Source organism: Mastigoproctus giganteus, chromosome 12 (assembly GCF_048544385.1).
Source record: "Mastigoproctus giganteus isolate SK-2022 chromosome 12, ASM4854438v1, whole genome shotgun sequence".
Lineage (NCBI taxonomy): Eukaryota > Metazoa > Arthropoda > Arachnida > Uropygi > Thelyphonidae > Mastigoproctus > Mastigoproctus giganteus.
The window spans coordinates 107,576,733-107,599,162 of NC_143586.1; the positions used below are offsets into that span (position 1 = coordinate 107,576,733).

General features: G+C 36.6%; 1 protein-coding gene across 3 annotated transcripts in view; it reads right to left on the reverse strand.

The window, feature by feature from the left end:
- Positions 1-22,430, reverse strand: part of Cpsf6 (cleavage and polyadenylation specificity factor subunit 6) — an 821,382-nt gene that overhangs the window by 630,048 nt on the left and 168,904 nt on the right. For all 3 annotated transcript variants that reach the window (XR_016547729.1, XM_090386823.1, XM_090386824.1), the window contains exons 4-5: positions 17,124-17,258; positions 5,102-5,205 (exon numbers count right to left, since the gene is read on the reverse strand). Coding sequence is in view for 2 of the 3 variants with exons in the window: in XM_090386823.1 (XP_090242949.1) it covers positions 5,102-5,205; positions 17,124-17,258 (239 nt within the window). In the remaining variant the exon portion in view is untranslated. The remainder of the gene's footprint in view (positions 1-5,101; positions 5,206-17,123; positions 17,259-22,430) is intronic.

Genomic DNA, 22,430 nt, shown 5'->3' on the forward strand with positions numbered 1-22,430 from the left:
GACCTGGAGCTTTCTTAGCATCAAAATTCGTCAAAATCCTTCTGACATCCTTTTGACGGAAGACCACAGGAGGCATTAAATGGAGCACATTGGGAATGGTGGGAGGTGTTTTACCAAGATCATTAATACACGAGTTGGAAGAAAAATGGGATGCTAGAAGGTCAGCTTTATCCTTGGATGAAGTGACAACAGAACTATCTGGTTTGGACAGAGGTGGGAGTAGAGATTGGCAAACGTTGCGGCCAATAGCTTTGACAAGAGACCAGAATGCTCGGCTACCATTAGGGAAAAAAGCAAGTTTTCTACTCTTAGCCTGTTCAAACTCTAGTTTGGACTGATTAATAATTGCTTTACAATTGTTGAGAGCTTTGATGTAGGCAGAAAATGAAACTGAAGAATTAGAAACAAGCCAATTACGATATGCAACATTCTTCTCTTGAACAGCCTTAGCACATTTATTGGAAAACCATGGTTTAGATAAAGGACGAGATTTTAAAGTGGGGTGTTGGATAAAGCATTCCATTCCTGCAAGAATAATTTCACTGACACGATCTGAGCAAACACTGATATCAGAAATTTTGAAACAGTAATCCAACCAAGGAAAAGAAGCCTCGCAGATCATCCCATTTTGCATTCTTGTAATGCCAAACAACAAGAGGTTAGGAATAGCCATGAGATACAGGTTCCATTGGAGAAGAGACAATCACCAAGTTGTGATCTGAAGTACCTAAAGGACCTCTCACTTCGATCGTGTACTTAGAAGGGTTGTTTGTGAGAAAAAGATCAAGCGTATTGGCTGGATGATTAGGATTGTCCGGTATTCTTGTAGGTAAATGAACAATCTGTGCTAGGTCATTAGTAATTGCAAAAGTCTCAGCATCTCGACCTGCTGGGTCGGTGTGAATAGAAAACGGAAGCCGGCTGGAGTTGTGAACATTAAAATCACCAAGGAAAATTACCTCACTGTTAGGAAAGTTGGACTGGAGAAAGTCAAGTTGCAAAAAGAGGAAGTCAAAGAGCTCCAAGTGATTAGTGGAGTTGGGAGAACGGTAGAGACAACAGATGAATTTGACACAATGAGGTAGAGAGATTTTAAGCCAGAGAAGATCAAAGAGAGGAGATTCCAAATTGCCAAGTCTCTGACAGGGAATATCAGAACGGACATATGCACAAGTACCACCTTTGAGGCAAAAGGAATCATACAGCGAATAATTTGGGCATCTGAGATGAGCAGTATTTGAATCAACCGATAACTGAGATTCTGTCAGAAAAAGTACATGGGGTTTGGCAGACTGCAAGTGGAAATGGACATCGTTGAGATTAGAATTGAGACCACGTATATTTGTGAAATGAATTAAGAAGTCCTTGGGAGGTTTAGATCTTTTCGCAGATAAGCTTGCCTATTAGTTTGACAATTCATGGTGTATTCAATAGTAAGAAAAAGTGGGTGGGACATGCTGTATGAAGTAATGAAATTTTTGGATATGGCGTACACATGGTAAGAATATACCCATATCCTTGACATAACGTGGCCTTGGCAATACTCCCCGCATACACACTACTCGGACTCCCTCCAGTCACTATCTGGCAGAGTAGAGGTAGGAAGATTATACACTAGCTGATCCGGAAGCCTCCTAGAGAGTTACCAATAGGTTAGGTCCAGTGTACTAACTAGCGGCCGGCCTGCGAACACCGTTTTAGAGCTGTACCCTCAAAATGTAAGGAATATTCGATCTCGCCACGACGTTCATCATAACCTCAAAAGTCATCAATCATACTGCATGATGGAAGAGATAGGGAAGGGTTGACCGGAACTTACCTCTAGAGACTAAACATGGGTTCCACCACTTCAAGTCTCCAATAAGCAAAGTGGTGGTATTGCACCGTTTGATGAGAGTCATCTACCACCTAGAAACATACAGTCTTGATTTAGGGTCAAAATTTTTCAATCTTGATTATCAAAGTTGGACAGAAGATTGGCTTCAGAAAAAAGGATCATTTTGATGATTCTACACCGTTGTACAGCACATTCTGCCAAATCACTTAAGATGACAAATATACGGCTGTTGATTTTAGCCCCCAACTCCACCAGTTTAATGCAACCATTGGATCAAGGCATTATTTATAACCTCAAGGGAACATATAGAGCCCGCCTGATAAAAGTACTTGATCCGTAACATAGAAGGAGGGAACAATTTACAGCCAAATTGGAATGTCTTGGATGCTATCCATAATCTTGTTATTGCTTGGGAAAGTGTTACATCAAGTGTAATAATCAACTGCTTCAGAAAGAATGGCTTTGGAGAGAACATCATCAAAAAACATGGTCCAGCAGACAAATGTGATAGCAACAGTGAGGAATGGAGGAATTTGAAGGAGCATATGGATTTTGAAGAGTTTGTGAAGGTGGATGATGAAGTTGCTACCGCCAACACCATACGAGCTGCTGGGTACCAAACAAAAAGATGATGTTTTTGTTACTAGCGACAGCAAAAATGAAGAAGCGCACACACACACACACACACACACTGCCATCTAAAAGAGATGCCAAAAATGCATTGAACATAATAGAGAATGTGTGGGCCTGCAGTAATGTTGATAAAGAAACAACTATTGCCTTTGATAACGTCTGTGCTGTAGTTAAAAATGCATATAGACAAAAACTGTGCACACAACATTAATTTAAATTAAATTAATTTATTAAAAAGTTAATGTTTTGTACTTCTCCTTTTATATTAAGATTGTATCTTAATATAATGTAATCTTAATTAATATAATATAATATACAGTAAATCCCCGCTATTCGTGGGGGTTATGTTCCTGAGAAATGCTACGAATACTGAGTTATGGCTCCCATAGTAATAAAGGGGTTCCATTCCAAAACATGAAATATATAAGAAAAAACTAGTCTAAAATTTTGTCTATGTATGTATTATATGTACATAGACAGTACATAGTGAAATGCAAGCATAAGGCATCAAAATGAAAATAAGAAACAAGTTAATATTAAATGTAATATTTATTAGAAATTTCAAACAAATCATTCAATCCAGCGCCTTTGCTAGCTAAAAAACCTATCCCGCCAGTACTAGACCAGTTTCGCTAAAGTGTTGATAAAGGAGTTTTGCCTTTTCATGAATGATGAGTGAACTTAATGGAATTTTATTTTGAGTTCGGTCTTCTGTTGTTTGTTGTTTGTTATTTGGTTTTTAGGAACATTAGCAACTAAGGCCATATTGCTCCGGGAATATGCGGTGGTCATTCCCTGACCTTTCCGCATTCTCCGTATTTGGTGGTGACGCGCTCGAACCCCAGTCTAATCAAGAAGCGTGTGCTGCTCCTTCCCACCTGGCTACAGAGGCGCCCGTTCGGTCTTCTATCCACAGATTTAAAGCTTTTTCCATTTTTTCTAATTTAACATCACGAGTTACAGAGCAAATTTTTGAAGCAATTAGCACGTTTTCAGGGACACCAGGCGGATTTTTTCTTCCGATTTCTTGATTGATCGTACCGTTGACTCGTTGATTTTATAATGTTTTGCCACTGAGGAGACACTTTCACCATTAGAAATTTTGTCTAATAACTCAATTTTATTCGCTAATTTCATCACCTTCTTTGATCTTTTCACATTTCCCTTGTTATTCGTAGCCATATTTTTGTACGGGTTAGAAAGAATTTGTCCACAATAAAGGCACTTTCTTCCGTTAACACACTCAAAAAAGTCTGTTTTACACTGCAAAACAGTAGATTTATCACTTTTGTAAGCATATCAATTTATAAATTGATAAATTTATTCAATTTATAAGCATATAAATTAAAAGCAAACGACGAAACCTTCCATGACAAGCGCATAACACATACTGAACAAGGATTAGCGAGAAACATCCACGCTCACGATTTTGTCACCCCTCTCCCCCCACCGAGCGCTGTTTTGACTGGGAAAGATAATTTTAGCCACGCCCATGTTTTTTTATGGCGGAAAATGTTCACGGCGCTTTAAAATTCACATTTTTTTAGGTTTCATTTTATATTAAATCAGCGACCGCAAATACGCGAAACCGCAAATACAGACACCGCGAATAGCGCGGGTTTACTGTAATATAATATAATCTTAATTGATATATTTTATATATTAATTAAGATTTACTGTGATATTAAAATATTGTATATATCAAAATATATACTGTACAATATTTTTATTTCCATTAATATTGCTTTTCTCTTAGTTTATCTTACAAATAAAATAAAATAAAATCTTTTAAAAAATGTTATTCCTATTACTATATTGTTAGACAAGGCTTTTGTTTTTATTTTATTGTATTAATTTATTTTTGGTATTATTATTAATCTTAGATATACAGTATGTACCCAAAAAAAAAAAAAAAACCAGTAAAATTTTGACACTTTTGGGGGACCTCATTACTACAAATCTCGTTAACACAAAACATGAAAATTTAGGTCCCTTGAACTTTGTATTAACAAGATTCCACTGTAAATGGATAGAGTAAGCTAAATGCTGATGGCATCCTTACTCTTTCTTAGACAATGCATATAAGAAGACAAATTTAAACTGAAAAAGGATTACTATTATTATCTCTAAAATATCTGTAATGCAGGACAAATGAGCGAAAGCTGCCTTAACCCAGAGAGTAACTGATTATAGGAATAAGCTTCCATCTGGTGTTGTGGAAGTGGGTAGTCTGAACTAATAAATTAAATAAATTATTAGAGGGACTGAAAATGATGTGGGCTGCATTTTTTTTTTTGTTAAGGTTGTATAAGCTTGCTTCCTTGCAAGCTTATAATACTAATAAGACTGCAATTTGACATTCCAGGGCCCGGTGAGAAGTAAACATTTTGTGCAGCAGCTCCATTCATATTTCGAAGCTTCACTACTTAACATACACTGAGTGTACCATAATATTCTGTATACTATATATTTGATTTACCAAGAATAAGCAAAATGATAAAAAAATCTATATTAGAGGTCAAAATTATCAATAAAACTGACAAGTCGGTGATTTCTGTTAAGAGAGTACTCTTAAGTATATAAACTCAACTAAAATTTACTGTTAATATAATTAAAAATAACATTTCTTACCCTTTTGATTGCCCGTTAGCTCTATTTTCATAGAACTTTATTTCTAAAATATCTGTAATGCCTATGCTGTTAATGGCATCAGTAACATCTTGATCAGTGGTCCACTAAAAAATTTTTTGAGTAAATATCTTAATGTTCATAAAATATATATTTTTAATCAAATTAAACTTATTTAATAAACACACTCAAGAAAGTCTTATTCATGTATCTTTAAGGCACAGAACTGCAAAACACACTAAATTTAACTATTAAAAGCACAGTCAGACTCAACTTATACCTTGGTTAGTGTCAGTATTCTATTTTGAACATTAATCTACTGACATGTATACTTCTTATGGGGATCCCAAACATGAAAAGTAAATGCCAGTTAATAAAATCACTGGTTATTGTTTTTCAGCTGCTTATTATAATCAAAAATGAAAATCCAAAACTGTTTATATTATAATGTATGTAAATTCTGCCACTTTAAATACGGTGCTGTTTCTCGTATTCTGTACCTTGTGAACTCCTCTGACCATATGGTCGTCCTGCAGTATAAACAGAAAATTTAGTGTTATCATTTTTCATTTCAATTAGGAGAAATATGACTTCCAGAACACCTAAAACTGTGTATCAGAAATTTGTTGATTATTTACAACCCTGAGCATGCCAAATAATGCTTATGACCTCACGTGAAGGCAGTGAATAGCTTTCAACTTCTAAGCCGTGCCATATGTCTGTAGTCATCAGGAAAAGCAAATAAACAAAGAAAGTGATGTTTTTGCAATCAGGCTATGCAGGTGCACAAAGCAGCAATCATGGTCCATGCTCACAAGAGGTAAAGTCTACTTCTTGTGAGCATGGACCATCCCGAAATAACTTTGTCCCTTATTAAGAAGTTCAGTCTAAATTATTTTAGTAAATTTGACAATTGTCTTCAATTTCCTGTCCATGGGTGGTTTAGTTTGTGGTGAGTTGATGTGCATCGATTTCGCTTTGCTCTTCTTTTTGGTAGTGAGTAGATTATGGAAATTGAATACAGGATTATTTTTAAGAAACCTGTATATATTAACAATTTTAAATCATAATATCGTGTCATAAATTTAGTCTCATATAATGTATTAATTGGATTAATATGATGAGAGTGTCAGGCCGAAGAACTTCCTATAAAAAATTATTCAATTTATATACAGTTACCCTGCTATAGCTTGGCTCACTCGGTGAACCAAGAGCTGTACAGCAGGCCCCATGTTATAACGCGGTTCGCTTTATGCTGATCGCTATTCTTATATTATAACCTGTATCTGACTATAACACTGTTACAGATCATTATAACGCTCTTTTACAGATTGCATTTTTGGCATATTTAACGAAATCGTTTCATTTGATGGAGTCGATAGCTTGAAAATGAATAGCAAAGCAGAATTAAAACGTTTCCCACGCCAACTTGAGAAATTTTCCCACACTCAGTGAAATTTTCTCGCACGCTAATTTAATTGCAGTACAGTGACTTGTTACGTAGTTCCAAGATCAATATTTTAAAAAATGATCAAGTATATTGCTTGTAATATTTGCGTTATATGCATTTATCCGAAGTCGTCATCACTCAGTACCGTATTAGACATTGCGCGAAACGGACAGTTTACTTGAACATTGTATCATAATTAATGCAATCAACGCAGTTACATTTTCGAAGAATTAATAATGGCCAATAAGAATGAAAAAGCAACAACGTCTGAGCGCAGTACAAAGACTATAAATGTAAGAAAAAGACTGAATTTGAAAATTAAATTAGATGTTTTGAAGCGAATCGATTCAGGTCAAAGACAAGCAGTGTGTGCCATAATTTAGGACTTGCAAGTTTAACTGTAAGAACAATTATAAAAAAAATAAAGAATTAATTTTAGCAATGGGAAAGATAGCTGTTCCACTGCAAGCAACTAGGGCTAGGCCGGCTGTTAGGATTGAAATGGAAAGACTTTTAACTAATTTTATTGAAGATAATATCCAATGCAGAATTCAGTTAAGTTAAATATTATTAAAAAAAAAAAGGAGAGAGAGAGAGAGATTAGCCAATATGATGATCTGAAGAAAACTCACCTTAAAAAAAAAAAAATGTGGAACCATTCAAAGCTAGTAAGGGCTGGTTGAATAGATTTAAAATCCAGGGAGAAGCTGCAAGTGCAGAAGAAGCCGAAACTTTCAAAAAAGAACTTGTTAAAATTATTGAAGAGGGATATTATGTGTTATACTTCTCAACAAGTTTTTAACACAGATGAAGCAGGACTTTTGTGGAAACGAATGCCTAAAAAAAGTTTCATGTTGAAAGAAAAAAAAAAGTGCCAGGTTTCAAAGCGGCGAAGAATCAGTAATGCTGTGGGGGATTTAAAATTAATACCCCTTTTAGTTTATTTGGAAGAGGGCCAAAGTTCAACCCAAAATCGACACATTTTTCATGATTAAATTCATTAATTAAATTAAATCAATTTAGATCAATTAAATTCATGATTTTAATTGGAATTTTAAGTTTAATTTTGATACGTAAGTAGTTACCCCATAATTATATACGTATGTAATGCCGAATATTTTATATGTACAAATATTTCAATATTAAATATTTTGAGCAACATTTGTTCATTTATTATTGCACTACCGTTTATTATTGATTAGGAAATATCCTATGGCACCGACTGCAACTCACAAAAACATATGTTACCGTATGGGAATGCAGCGCTCGCTTAGTGCGGATTCACTTAGAGCTCTGTTTTTACGGAACGAATTATCAGCATTAAGCAGGGGTCACCTGTACTCTGTTCTCCCGAAATAGTGCTATTCGTTCCACATGCCTTGAGAAGAAATGTCGATTAGAAAGTCTTTGGGTGCAGATAGCCACAGTCAAAAAAAATTTTAATGCTCTTCCATCTAATTTTCCGACCAACTGTGATTCAAAAGTGCATACCTTCAAAGGTGTGTTCTTTAACTGATTCTGAAATTAATATCAAAATGTCTGATTCGGCAGCCAAACTGGAAATGCTGAAGATCATTTTCAATTTACTAAAAGGAGAAATTTTGAATGTCATGTTTATTGTCTAAAAAAATTTTTTTGCTTATACTCCAGCACGACCACCAGGTCAGTAGAGTTTACAATAAATCAATCAATACATATTATTAATCGTATTTAGCAGTTAAGGGCTCGAACCCCGGACCACTCAAAAGGCGTGTGCTACTGCACTTGTACTCCTGAACATTTGGCTACATCACGGCTAAAGTTATTTTTCTTGTCCAAGAGTAAAACCCAATAGTAAAAGCATAATTTAGATCTGTGTTAATTTTCTGTAGCTGTTTGTACTGGCAAAAATTTCATGTGCTCACGGGCATAACATGTTCAGTCATGTGCACTATTCCATGTGTATTACAAAAATATGCACTTTTATATGTACTCCCACCCTGCAGTGGGGAAAGGGATCACCAACTCAAGTTTACTGAGTTGTTGTTTATAAAACTTCTCTTTGGGAACTGTTATTTTGAGGGTTGGTCTTAGTTACACATGGCTCACTACACCACTCAGCAAAGCTGTTTTCAGTTTAATTATTTTTTTTTCTTTCTAGGAAGTTCTGTTTCACATATTGTTAATGCACATTTTGTGTCTGAGTGATTGATTTTAGTTTCCTGATTGGTGGCTTACCATTTATGCCTAAAGTCAGAATTTTTTATGAATTTTACAATTATGTGATAAATAAGTTCAAATAAAACTTAATGGCACAAGAAATGCAATTTTATTCATCAAAATATGATTTACAATGAAAATACAAGGTGTCCTATATAGATATACACTGAGTCACTGAATTATGACCATCTACCTAATACTTCGTAGGTCCTCCTTTTGCCCTGAGTACAACAGCTATCCGATGTGGCATTGATTCAACAAGATGTCGGAAGCATTCGGGAGGTATGGCCAACCAAGCTGTGTGTAATGCAGTCAGCAATGCAGGTACGGAGGTGATTGGTCTACCCAGACGCCTGATATGCCTTTCCATAGTGCCCCACAAGTATTCTATGGGATTGATATCGGGAGAGTTCAGAGGTCAATTGATTATGCAGGAAGTCAGAACTGGGTTCCTCAAACCATTCCTGCACAACAAGTGCCCGATGGCCCGGAGTGCTGTCATCTTGGAAGACACCATCGCCATTTGGGAAAAAGTGTAAACATAGCGGGGTGTACACAGTCAGCAAGCAGCTGATGATAGCGGAGACCACTGATATGTTGTTCCATATGCACCAGGGATCCAAGCTCCTGCCAGTGAAACATGCCCCACACCATCCCACCACCTCCACCGGGCTGCACTTTTGATACTATGTATGATGGATCAAGAGCCTCATGTTGTTGATGCCAAATCCGTACACGACCATCCACGGTGTAAAGTAAATAACGTGATTCAGCCGAGCAGCAAACCTTCTTCCAGTCTTCTAACATCCAACTTGCATGCTCTTTGCACCAGGCGAGTCTTTATTGCTGATGAACCTTGGTTAGGAAGGGATGTCGTAGGGGTATAGCCCATGTACACCTTAACTACAATGGCTCTTGAACACTCCACCAGTTCAGCCATTTGGGAAATTGAGGCACCAGCTCGTCTGCTGGTATAGCCCATACATGCGACGCATGGTCATGCCAGACATTGTTCCGGATTGGCCCAAGTTGTATTGGGTAGTGAACTCTTCAAAAGTGCTGCGCCTGTTCACCTGTGCGAGTCGCCGGACCCGGAGCTCACCTCTAACATCAACCTTTCGCTGACCTTTTCAGTTTTGCCGTCGGGTCATTGTTTGATCATTCTGATGCCAGTCCTGGTACAGTTTAACTATGGTGGCTCTTCAACACCCCACCAGCTCAGCCGTTTGGGAAATAAATCGAGGCCCCCAGCTCATCGAGCACCCACAATCTGTCTTTTATCAAATTCCAATAAATCCTTCCTTTTACCTATTATGCTTGGAATTTTACTACCTACTGAACTATGTAGGTCAACTAACTCCGCACTCTCGTACCTCACACGGTCAGTGGGTCGCATTCAGTTTTCACAGGGGTGATCATAATTCAGTGATCACTCAGTGTATAGGATGCTAGAAAAATACCTTACAAACACAAATTATGTTATTTAAGTGTTACTGAATATGGTGAGCCTTGAAGTATTTTACATGTAACCCTCGATTACATTTCTAGCATTTTGTTGTTTTCATGTGACAACACACACACATCGTGTTTGATTTTCTTGGGGAACAACCCAATGTGAAAGCAGGTCAAATTGACTTTCATTCAAGTTTTGTTGTGGTCTTCCTCACTGGCCATGTTGTGGTGTATTGCAATATCGCTCTAAATAAAATCTAACTATAGTTCTACAAAAACCTAATACGTCCATTGCATCTTTGCCTTCGCATATTCAAGGTAGCTGCCAGGCGTTATTCACAGTTACATCAATCATGTATGTAATAAAGCTAGAATACCATTTTTTTTCTCGAATACCAGTTCTGTATTTTTAGATACTCATGAATAGCGTGAAGCCTGCATGATCGGTTTAACCCTCACTGCATTTGCACAAAGGCTCACAACATTATTATCATTTCACCTACACACCAATACTTCATCAATTGCATCTGTTCTAAAATCAAATGAGTCCTTCCTTTTTTTTTCAAATCATTATTCTTTTCCACTGGGCAATTTGAGTCTGTTATCACAAATGGTTTCTGCAGCTTTGACTGACATCTCTTTTAACTTTGCCATTAGAATTTTACTAGTAAAAAAGTTGTCAAACCTTAAATGAAAAGGTTTTGAATTGCATTTCAACAGAATTTCTGAAAATTCGAGTCTGTTATCACAAATGGTTTCTGCAGCTTTAACTGACATCTCTTTTAACTTTGCCATTAGAATTTTACTAGTAAAAAAGTTGTCACACCTTAAATGAAAAGGTTTTGAATTGCATTTCAATAGAATTTCAAAGAATTTCTGAAAATTTGACAAGATCTTCTTCTATCATCATCATTTATCATCAGCCATTTTCAATCCACTGCAGGATGAAGGCCTCTCCACAACATTCCAGTTCCTTCTGTTTTGTGCAATGGACATCCATTTACTATCCACAAACTCATGAATTTCATCCGTCCATCTCCGTTGTTGTCTTCCAGATTTTCTTCTAGCTCCTCTTGGGTACCATTCTGTTATTTTCTTAGTCCATCTGTTATCATGTCTTCAAGCTATGTGTCCTGCCCAAGACAATTTTAGTTCTTTAGTTTTGATAAGAATGTCCTTTACTTGAGTTTGCTGCCTAATCCATGTGTTTCTCTTCTTATCTAACAGTCCGATTCCCAATATAATTCGTTCCATTCTTCACTGTGTAGTTCTCAGCTTCTCTTCCATTCTTTTGGTTCATAACATTGGTTCATTATTTTACGTTTCAGACAAATTGGGACATTGCTCCTCAGTGTGTGACTATTTCCTGAATGCTATCCGCCCAAAATTTATTCTTCTCTCGACTTCCAGCCATTTATCATTATTACAGCTAATGACTTGTCCCAGATAAGTATATGACTCCACCTTTCCAATTACTGCTCCTTCAATCATTATTTCCCTTTCTGTGGCATACTTGTTCATCATTACTTTTGTTTTAGCCATATTCATCTTTAGTCCAAAATCCTTACTAACTGTGCATAACTGATTAAGATTTTCCTCTAATTCTTTGGGACCGTGGCTTATGACCACAATATCATCTGCAAATCATAAATGGTTTAGGAACTCTCCGTTCACAATGACTCCTTTCTACGACCAGTCTAATCTTCTGAAAGCTTCCTCAAGGGCAGCAGTAAACAACTTCAGAGAAATTATGTCTCCTTGTCGAACTCCTTTCTCAATTTTAAATTTACTACTGTCTTTGTCTAGTCTAATAAAGGAGGTAGCATTCTCATATATTTTCTTCAAAATTATAATATACAGTATGGGTATATATGCCTTGTCTTTCCAGTGCCTGAAATATTGCCTTATGCTGTATGGAGTCAAATGCCTTTTCATAATCCACAAATGCCAGGCATAGTGGTGTTTTATATTCATTTGCTTTCTCCATTAGCTGTGATATTATGTGAAGGTGACCATAGTTGAGAATCCTGTCCTAAGCCAGCTGGCTCTTTCGGTTGACCTTTGTGAACAACTTGTAGATGTGGGATAACAAGCTAATTGGTCTATAATTTCCAATTTATGATTTATCTCCTTATTTATGCAGCAAAACTATAATTGCATTATTCCACTCCTTAGGCATCACACCTTTACTAATGCATTTTGTGAAGAGTCTTGCCAGTTTTTGTGTCATGTGTCTTCCTTCCAATTTTAACAACTCTACAGTAATTTTATCTTCCCCCAGGGCTGTCTGATTCTTCAATTTCTTCAATGCATGTTCTACCTCATCAGGAAGGATATCAGGTATGTTGTATGTGTTGCTAATTTGCGATCCATTTCCCCACTGCTGGCTTCGTTCCCTCACTCCTTGTATAACTCTTTATAGCAGTCTTCTGCTATTTGAATTATGCCTTCTCTTCTATTTATAAGTACACCATTGCTATTCTTCAGTTTCAGTATCATTTGTCTTTCTGTACTACTGCTCATGGCTGCTAATTTAAATACTTTGTTTTCCCTTAATGCATGGTTCTACTTTTCTTGTGTTAAATTTTCTTGTGTTAAATTTTCTTATGTCCTCTCTGAGTCTCTTTCTAATGGCTTTGCATAACTCAGTATACTCAATTTTGTCTTTGTCAGTGTTTATCTTGCTCTTCATTTGTCGTCTTCGGTTCATCATGACAAGTGTTTCTTGACTAATTTTTTCTTATTTGGATTTCTTTTTACTTATAAGTTTATTGGGCTTTATCACTTTCAGAAAGTTGTAATATTCCTCGTCAATATCTTGGTCCTGTGCAGTCTGCAGAAGCTCAAACTTGTCCTTAAGTTCCGGTACATACTGCATTTTCTCCTCTTCTGTTATGTTGAAGACCTTTGTATTCGAGTGTTTTTTCCTTTCTTTTCTTATATCTATATAAAGTATGCATCTTACCAATCTGTGATCACTTCCAACATTTACCTTGTTCAGGACAGGAACATCATTCACGATATATCTTCTGTTAGTGAGGATGAAGTCGATTTCATTGGGCTCTTCCATGTCCATTTTCTGTTCACCGTTTTCTTTAAAAAAGTGTTCATTACTGACATTCCTCGAGATTCTGCAAATTCCACAAGTCCAAAATTTCCTATAGTTCCCCTTTCTGCACTGTTTTGTATTTTTCCAACCTTAGCATTGAAGTCCCTCATAATGATAGTGTAGTGAGTTTTCTGTTCATCTAGAAGACTCAATTATTTCGGTATACATTTCTTCAACCTCTTCATCCGCATGGCTCAACGTTGGTGTATAAATCATTATAACCTTTAGCTTATACCTCTTAGAAATCCTGAGTAATAATCTTGACACCCTTGGTGATGTACTTTTATATTCCAAAATGTTTTTAATATCTTTATGGACCAGAAAGCCAACTCCACCTTCACTCCTGTCACTGTTTCTATTGGTGTACAGCAGATTTCCACTTGATAAACTTATAAGTGATTCATTTCTTCTTCTTGTTTCAACCAAACCAATGATATTCCAATTCACATTTTCTAATTCCTTTTCCAGATCTAATATCCTGTCTTCACCGATGAGTGATCTTACGTTGTAACAGGCCAAGTTCAGTTTCCGTACATGGCAGCCTGGTCGTAACCAGAGATTCTTAGCACCCTCTGCTTCCACTCTGATCCTCTCGCTGCCGTAAGAGGGGGGGGGGGGAGTGAAAGCCACTGGGGACTGAGGGCCATTGTTTCGTCTTACTGTCATGTGCTGGAGGGTTTGGTCTTTTCCTCTTCATACTGACCAGTTGTCTTGAAGAGAACCACTCTACACGTTTGTTGCCACCTAAGTGATGTAACAGGGCTTACCATCGAGAAGGTGTGCATGAGTGGATTTTGAGGAGGTAGGCCAACCGGACGTCTTCTAAATCTTCTGAAATAGAAAGATATTGGGTCCAACAGTGTTTTAGACAGTGTCTGATAACACACAGAATGCCTGTTCCCCTCTAATCCCCTAATCTTCTCCTAACCCAAAGCTAATTTTTTTTCCTGCTCCAGTTGTGGGAGTTCTTCCTTGATGTGGTTCAAACCACACCAAATACCCAAGTGTTGTAGTGCCACACCAAATCTTGTAACTAAAACGAATTGGTATTTCACAAATAAACTGTTTACATCCATGTGTTTCAAAGTATTCACACATTGACTTGTCAAAGCTATAAAATTCTTCCAATGAAGAAACTTTTCATTCAGATGATTCATCAGAGGTCTGAGTTTAGGAAATTTATCAGAATCATCTAATTTAGTGTTTTTTTTTTTTTTTTTGGTAGTTGTTGGTGCATCGGCTTCTGTGGCCATAATGCACCTCCCAAGGTTTTTGCAGTACTTTGATCCAAGCCCGAGGCGGGATTCGAACCCGCAACCTTTGGGTTGCCAGGCAGGCACTTTTACACACCCGGCTAGCCCGGTCGGCTAATTTAGTGTTGTAAGCAAAGTGTAAATTTGAAAAGACACTGTCAAATCTATCACATCTCATTGCATTGGCAACAAGAGAATGAGTATCAGCTGCACTGTTCTGAAACACTCTTCTTCTTGATGATGAATAATAGCCAATGAACTGCATTATTCCTAAGAAGCACTTCATTTCTTCATTAGTTACCTGCAAGTTTTTTAAATTTTTTGAAAAACATGCCTATTCGTGTCTGTGGCAATTACACTTATTATATCATCATCAAAGAACAATTTGAAATATTGCGATGGTGACAGATTTTGGTTTTTGAGTTGTTCCATGTGAACGGCTTCTGCTGACTAAGCTGCAGTTTTAGGCTGAATGTTTCTCTTTTCCCATTTGTGCTTATGTAGATATTTCTTCCTTTCTTTTTTCTTTAGAGTGGATTTAGATTTCTCATCTTCGATTGAAGAATCATCCAAAGCAGCTTGAGCATTAATCATGTTTCCAGGCAAAAATTATTTATCATTCCTGGATTCATCAGTAATATTACCGGTTGCATTCTTGGATGGTAATATAGTAAGAAAAAATTCTCTTTTTTTTTTTATCCTTCATGGGTAGACAACCATCTTCAGCTGAATCCAAAATGTCATTTAGTTTTGAGGAAATATTGGATTTGCTGTAGAACTGTTTAAGGTCCACTCTGCTGGGGGAAAAAAAAAAAAAAAATGTAAGTATGTATGTGTGAATATATGCATAAGTATGTACATATCTATTTATGTATATAGGTAAGAATGAATATATCTTGCATTGCATTGTGTAAACTGAATCGTATGGTTATAATATCCTTGCAACAGACATTTTTCTTGGCGCCTCCGTAGCCAGGTGGGAAGGAGCAGCAGTGCATAGCACACGCTTCTTGATTAGACCGGGGTTCGAGCCCGTCACCACCAAATACGGAGGATGCGGAAAGGTCAGGGAATGACTACCGCATATCCCGGAGCAATATGGCCTTAGTTGCTAATGCTCCTAAAAAAAAAAAAAAACAAAACAAAACAACATTTTTCTATGCAAATGCCTTGCTTCCTAAATATAGTTGACACTGATTTGTAAATGCATATATAACTCAAGCACATTTCAGTTAGAAAAGTTAAAACTTGTACTGGTTAAAATTTACTTTTTGATTAAAATAAACATAAAAAAATGAAACACTTACCTGTGTGAATAGGGTATGTGTGAAAATTGAAACTCAAAAATTTAGCTTATTTGAAAAGCACCAACAACAAACCTATCCCTTAAAAGTTGTGAACAAAACTGGGTATATTTTCTCCAAAGACTCCTGGAACACATGGACATAAAGGACGCTAGGCATAAATGGGTTAAAGATTCTTTTTTTAGATGGCCCTAAAGAGAGTTAAATAATGCTAATAATGTGAAGGCGGTATAGGAAGGTGGAAAAGCTATTGGAAAAACTTACCAGTGGTAACTGAATTCGACATTCTAAAAGGGCAAAATTCAGGAAAGCATTAGATTTATACTTAGTCATTTTGAGCAATCTGAAAATTAACAATATTGCAAGCTGTCACTGTATAATTTAAATACAGTGTGTGTGTGTGTGTATATATATATATATATACTGTATTTAAATTATACACTGTATAATTAACTGTATATAATTAAAACACTGTATATAATTTAAATACACACACTGTATTTAAATTATACAGATTATAAGATTCTGTAATGTTAAAGTAAGTTTTCTTGCATTTTCTTGACCATATAGTGTATTTATGCTTTATTGAATAATTTATATTTAAAGGTTTAAATGTTTCTGCTCCACTTATTGTTGCTACAGGGAGAGAGATGGTGCCTCGAAATGAGCCAGGAAAAAAAATCAATCTTTTTTTTTTCTTTTCTGGCTTAAAATTATTTGCTACCCACCACTTAAAATTATTTGCTATGGATACAATTCTCTCTCCACTTAATGCAGATGCACTTAGTGCCCTTTTTTACCAGCCTACTTAAAAGCACTACGCAGGGGACACTTGTATTTTTATCATGGAAGAAGGAGGGAAAAATCTTCAAAATATATGGCCGTTTAATGTATCATTAAATTTCTTAATCTAAATTATGAAAAAGGAACACAGTTAGTGTTATTTATAATACTGTGCATGTAAGAACATTTAGTGCTATGATTTAATTTGAATGTTTCATACTACATCTCTTCAGTTTTATTGATTTCTACTGATATGCACTCTTAATTTTTAAGATTACAGTATGCACACACACACACACATGCATGTGTGAAGAGGTTGGCACCGCAGACTAATAATTCTTACTAATTCTGAAAACTTCTTTATAATTTTTACAGCAAACATATAATTTTTTCTCTACTTATATTACATTAAGAAGGCTATCATGCTTCATGCACACTAACTAAAAATAATAAAAAATATAAAAATAGGACTCACCCACGTCAGATTGCCAACATAAACAGCTACTCGTTTACCATGATGATGGTGATGGTGACGATGATGGCGAGGAGATCCACTGCCAGTTGATGAGGGGCGTCCCTGAGAAGGAGTTTCATCAGAAGACATGCCAAACTGTTAAATTGAGATAAAACAGAAGATACAATTGTGCTACAAAATAACTACACATTTTGCTCAGCCAAATTTAAAACTATGGAAGTAAATTGAACTTAATTTACATATAAATATGAGATATAAGTTGTAGTTAATTTATATAATGAAATAACACTGCAACTCATGCAGGCATTGTGCAAACATCTAAATTTATAACTTGTTACAAGGTTACCAGTAATATGATATTACTGGTAACTTCTGATCACCTGCAATAAATTGTTACTGGAACTAGGTGCAAATATTTAGAAAGCATAAATTATATTTATAAACCATCTAAGGCATCTATATTTATAATGCTTTTTTGAGACTAAATGCACAAGGCATAATATGTTGTGGGTGAAATTAACTATATAATATTGGTGTAAACACACTATAGTTTACCCATAAATTTAACTACATGAGTAGTGTAACATCATCATTTAATTTTATCTCATATTGTAGCTACCTTCACAACGAGATACCAGGTATTGTACTACTTCGAATAAATAATGCTTCTCTAGTAGAGGAGACTACTGTTATTTATTTTCAGAGGATACTACCACCCAGACGTGTTTCGGAGCTTGTTGGCTCACTCGTCGGTGGGCGGGCAGGTACCCTGATAATCCAGACATGGCATCACGGTTGCGAAGTTAATTCCACAATATACTGTATTTCCCCATGTATAAGACACACCCTTTTTCGAAAAATTTGGGGTCTAAAAACTGGGTGCGTCTTATACAGTGGTTGTAGATTTTTTTACTTGCATTTCCCGCTTTTTCGCGCTTGTTGTCTTTTCGCTCATTGTTTCGCACTTGTTACCGGTATATTAGGTTACATTTTGCCACGTTCTGCCCAGAAATGGCTCAGAAAAGATTTTCTGAGCCATTGCAAACTGTGCTGAATTCAAGTTAAAAGTGATCCAGTTTGCAAAAGTGAATGGAAATCGTGCTGCTGAATGTAAGTTTGGTGCTCCTCCAACTGAGAAAACAATTCGAGACTGGCTACGGGAAGAAGAAACCCTACTGAAAACACCACGGCAGAAGAAGGCCATGACAGGCAAGTCAGCAAAATGGCCTGATTTAGAAAGGGAATTGAAGATATGGATTGAGGAGCAAAGGTCAATTGGAATTCCTGTGTCCACAAAGATGGTTCAGCATGAGGCAAGAAGAATTGTTCTGAAAAAGAAGTTACTGATTTCAAAGGTGGACACAATTGGTGCTTCAGGTTCATGAAACAGAATGGACTAAGCATGTGTACACGCATGAGACTTGCCCGAAAGATGCCTGAAAGCTATGAGCAGAAGGTCCTTGAATTTCATTGTTTAGTCATTCAATGTCAGAAGACACTTCAGTTTGAGTTGGGACAGATTGCAAATATGGATGAAGTCCCCTTCAATTTGATGTCCCAAGTAACAGAACTGTTGATAAGAAGGGGGTGAAAACTGTAACTGTGAAGACAAGTGGACATGAAAAGAGTCATTATACAGTTGTTCTAGCTTGTTGTGCCAACGGAACCAAGCTGCCTCCTATGCTGATTTTCAAACGCAAAACAATGCCAAAAGAAGACATTCCTCGAGGAGTGATTGTCCACGTTCATGACAAGGGTTGGATGGATCAGGATGGGATGAAGATCTGGTTTGAGAAAGTTTGGAGCAGGAGACCAGGTGGGCTTTACACAAACCTGCCCTATTGGTGCTTGATCAGTTCAGGGCACACATAACAAAAAACACAAAGAAGATTGCTGCAAAGCAAAAAAACAAAACTTGCTGTCATACCTGGAGGCTTGACATCCCAGCTCCAACCACTTGATGTCAGCATTAACAAACCCTTCAAAGCTGCCATGAGAGACGAATGGAACCAATGGATGGATTAAGCCTTCTGGGGACAATTTGACACCAGCAGGAAGAGTGAAGAAACCAACTATAGGAGAAGTTTGTGCCTGGGTGAAAAGATCCTGGGATAATATCAAGATTGAGATCGTTGTCAAGTCATTTAAGAAGTGTGGCATTTCAAATGCCATAGATGGAACTGAGGACGAGGCAATATATGAAGACAGTGATTCGTCATCAGGCACAGATGAGGACAAGCTAATGGATGGGAGTTTTGACAGTGATGAGTTGTATGAATTTTATGATGAATAAAACTTGAGTTCAATAACTTTATGTAATACATTTTTTTTTTCAAATTTCGGGACCAATATTTAAGGTGCATCTTATACATGGGGAAATACGGTAATAATATTGTGGAATTCCACAATACTGAGAATAAATAACAGTAGTCTCCTCTACTAGAGAAGTGTTATTTATTCGAAGTAGTTGTTGTTGTTTGGTTTTTAGGAGCATTAGCAACTAAGGCCATATTGCTCCGGGGATATGCAGTGGTCATTCCCTGACCTTTCCGCATCCTCCATATTTGGTGGTCACGGGCTCGGACCCTGGTCTAATCAAGAAGTGTGTGCTACGCACTGCTGCTCCTGCCCACCTGGCTATGGAGGTACCATTCGAAGTAGTGCAATACCTGCAATACAATATGAGATAAAATCAAACGATGTTGTCACACTACTTATGTAGTTAAATTTATGGGTAAACTATGGTGTATTTACACCGATATTATATATTTATAAAGTATAAACCAAACAAGGTATATTCAAAATATAATATCATGAGTTAAATGATGGAAATATATTTTAATAGTTAAAAGATGCTAGACGGATCCAGAATTATGTGGAGGTAACAAAGAGTAACTAAAGAGAACAGTGAAGTGTTACTTTACAGCAAATTTATAAAAATTCATATTCATATGAATCAAAGGCCATGACTGTATTTTCTGTGGTCAACTGAAGCACTAACAAATTTTCGATTTTCTTTACTATGTGCATTTTGTATAATTTTCTGTGTCCAGTATTTTCAGATGGACAGGTTGACCATCACTAATCCGGCCACTGGTAATCCAGTTCCACTGATAATTCGGGCATGATTTCCATGAACGTAATTTCGAATTTAGCGGCAGGTCAGTGCACCGACCTGCCGCTACTGTTTTGGTGGCATTGGTTGCAGCATCAGCTGTTGGCACAAACTCGTAAACACTGGCAAGCCATTCCCACCTGTATTTATTATTATAACCTGCTCACATTTAGCCCCAGCCATGGGTCCACTGCATAAAGGAAGTGTCTCTCGTGGTGTAAAGCACAAACACCGTACACTGTCCATAACAAATAAAGTTGAACTTCTGAAAAAACTCAACAGCGGTGTATCTGTGAGAAGTTTAACTCTGCTTAACTGTAAATTCCAGAAATTTCTCTCAGTTCTTCTTATTTTAGTAATTTTCTTTTACCCATTCCTTTTTAGCTTTTTTTTTCAACACACTTGTACAAACTTGTGGAAAAACACAACACACAACACAATATGATGGATAATACAGCATGCTAATGAACTTGTTTTCACAAAATCTCTAACAATACTGACACAAACTTATTGTGATGTTTGAGAGTTTATTTTATCACGATTAGTTTTATTGCAGCGCTTGCAATAAACTAATCACAAGCGACCTTCATATGTATGACGTAATAGCATCACACGTAATGTGGCCAACACGGCCACATATATGCAACATATAAAAAAAAAAAAAAAAAAAACGGCTTTTTTTTTTTTTTTTTTTTTGATATTTTAAGCAAAAAAACAACAACACTGACATTACAATATTTATATTAGAATTACTAATCAAATTATTTGCTAAATATTTTTGGCCCCTGGGGAATTTTTTTCTTAAACTAGCTTGGCAGTCAACGTATTAAAGGTAGGCTGAGGTGGTTAGCTGTTGGGTAAACTGTATGTGCTAAAATAACCACCGGTGATCCGGCAAACTCACTAATCTGGTACCCCACAGCTCCCAATGCTGCTGGATTAGTGATGGTCGACCTGTATTTGCATTTTGGAGGGTAAAGGCTGCTGAGAAGTTTAATTTTTCTGATTGTGCAATGTTATCTGACTTACTTGGGGAATCAGCCATACTACAGGATGATTGCTTATTCATCATACAGTCATACAGCCATACTACAGGATGATTGCTTATTCATCATACAGTCATACAGCCATACTACAGGATGATTGCTTATTCAGTTGAAGAATATAAGATATTGTTTAGAAACAGAAATTAACAGTTGAACTATATTTATTAGTGTTGTGAAATTCAAGCCACATGTTCAATGTGTCCACCACATTAGCATTAGCATTAGTAGTGGCATATGATGCAAGAAAGCAGGCTTACAGAGCATCAGTCAAAAAAAAAAAAAAAAAAAAAAGGAAGAAAGAAAAAGAAAACCCCTTCCCATTCACCTATCCACTTGGTCCAAAAGTTTGTCCAGTTCTTCCTAAATTTATTTAAGCTATCAACTTCCACAACAACAGATGGAAGTTTGTTCCAGCAAACAACCACTTGCTAGCTAAAGGCAAATTTCCACACAACTATTCTGCAACTGTGTTTCCTCAATTTAAATTTATACCCCATCAAGCGCATAATCTGAGCAAGAGGAAGAATTCCATCAACATTAAGCCTGCTTTACATTTATCAATAATGTGTCATAGTTGACATTGTGAAGAACATGCTCCAACCTTTCCTCTGACAGAAAAAATTTAATCTTCAGTCACTTTCTTCAATGCAGGAATGGTTTGTGGATTCTTTTGAAACACTATGTCTTTGAGATAACCCAACAAACCTCAGGGTAGCAATTAGAAACCACCTTGTCTAAAATTTCATTCAGGAACCCTAGGACTATTCCCAAAGTATAGGGCCTCACACCATCCTGTTAAAATCAGCTGCCATCCACATCAACACAAAAAAAAAAAAAAAAAAACCAGAAAACTGTCCCTAATAACATTGAAGTAGACACTTGTATTATTTCCATCAACACTGGAAATTGACCCAACTGGACCAAAAATGCCTGGTGCAGACAGTGACAGTAATCTTTATGAATATAATCAATTGGCAGCATTAACATTGGGATTCTCCTGGGGCAAAACCTTGCATTCTGCTTATGCACATATTTCCTTGATTATATATTATCACTGGAAACAATATTGGATGTTTCAGTATACCCCAGAAACAAAGCATTAAAGCATGCAGTGGACTTCAAAATCATCACCAAGGCCCAAAATGT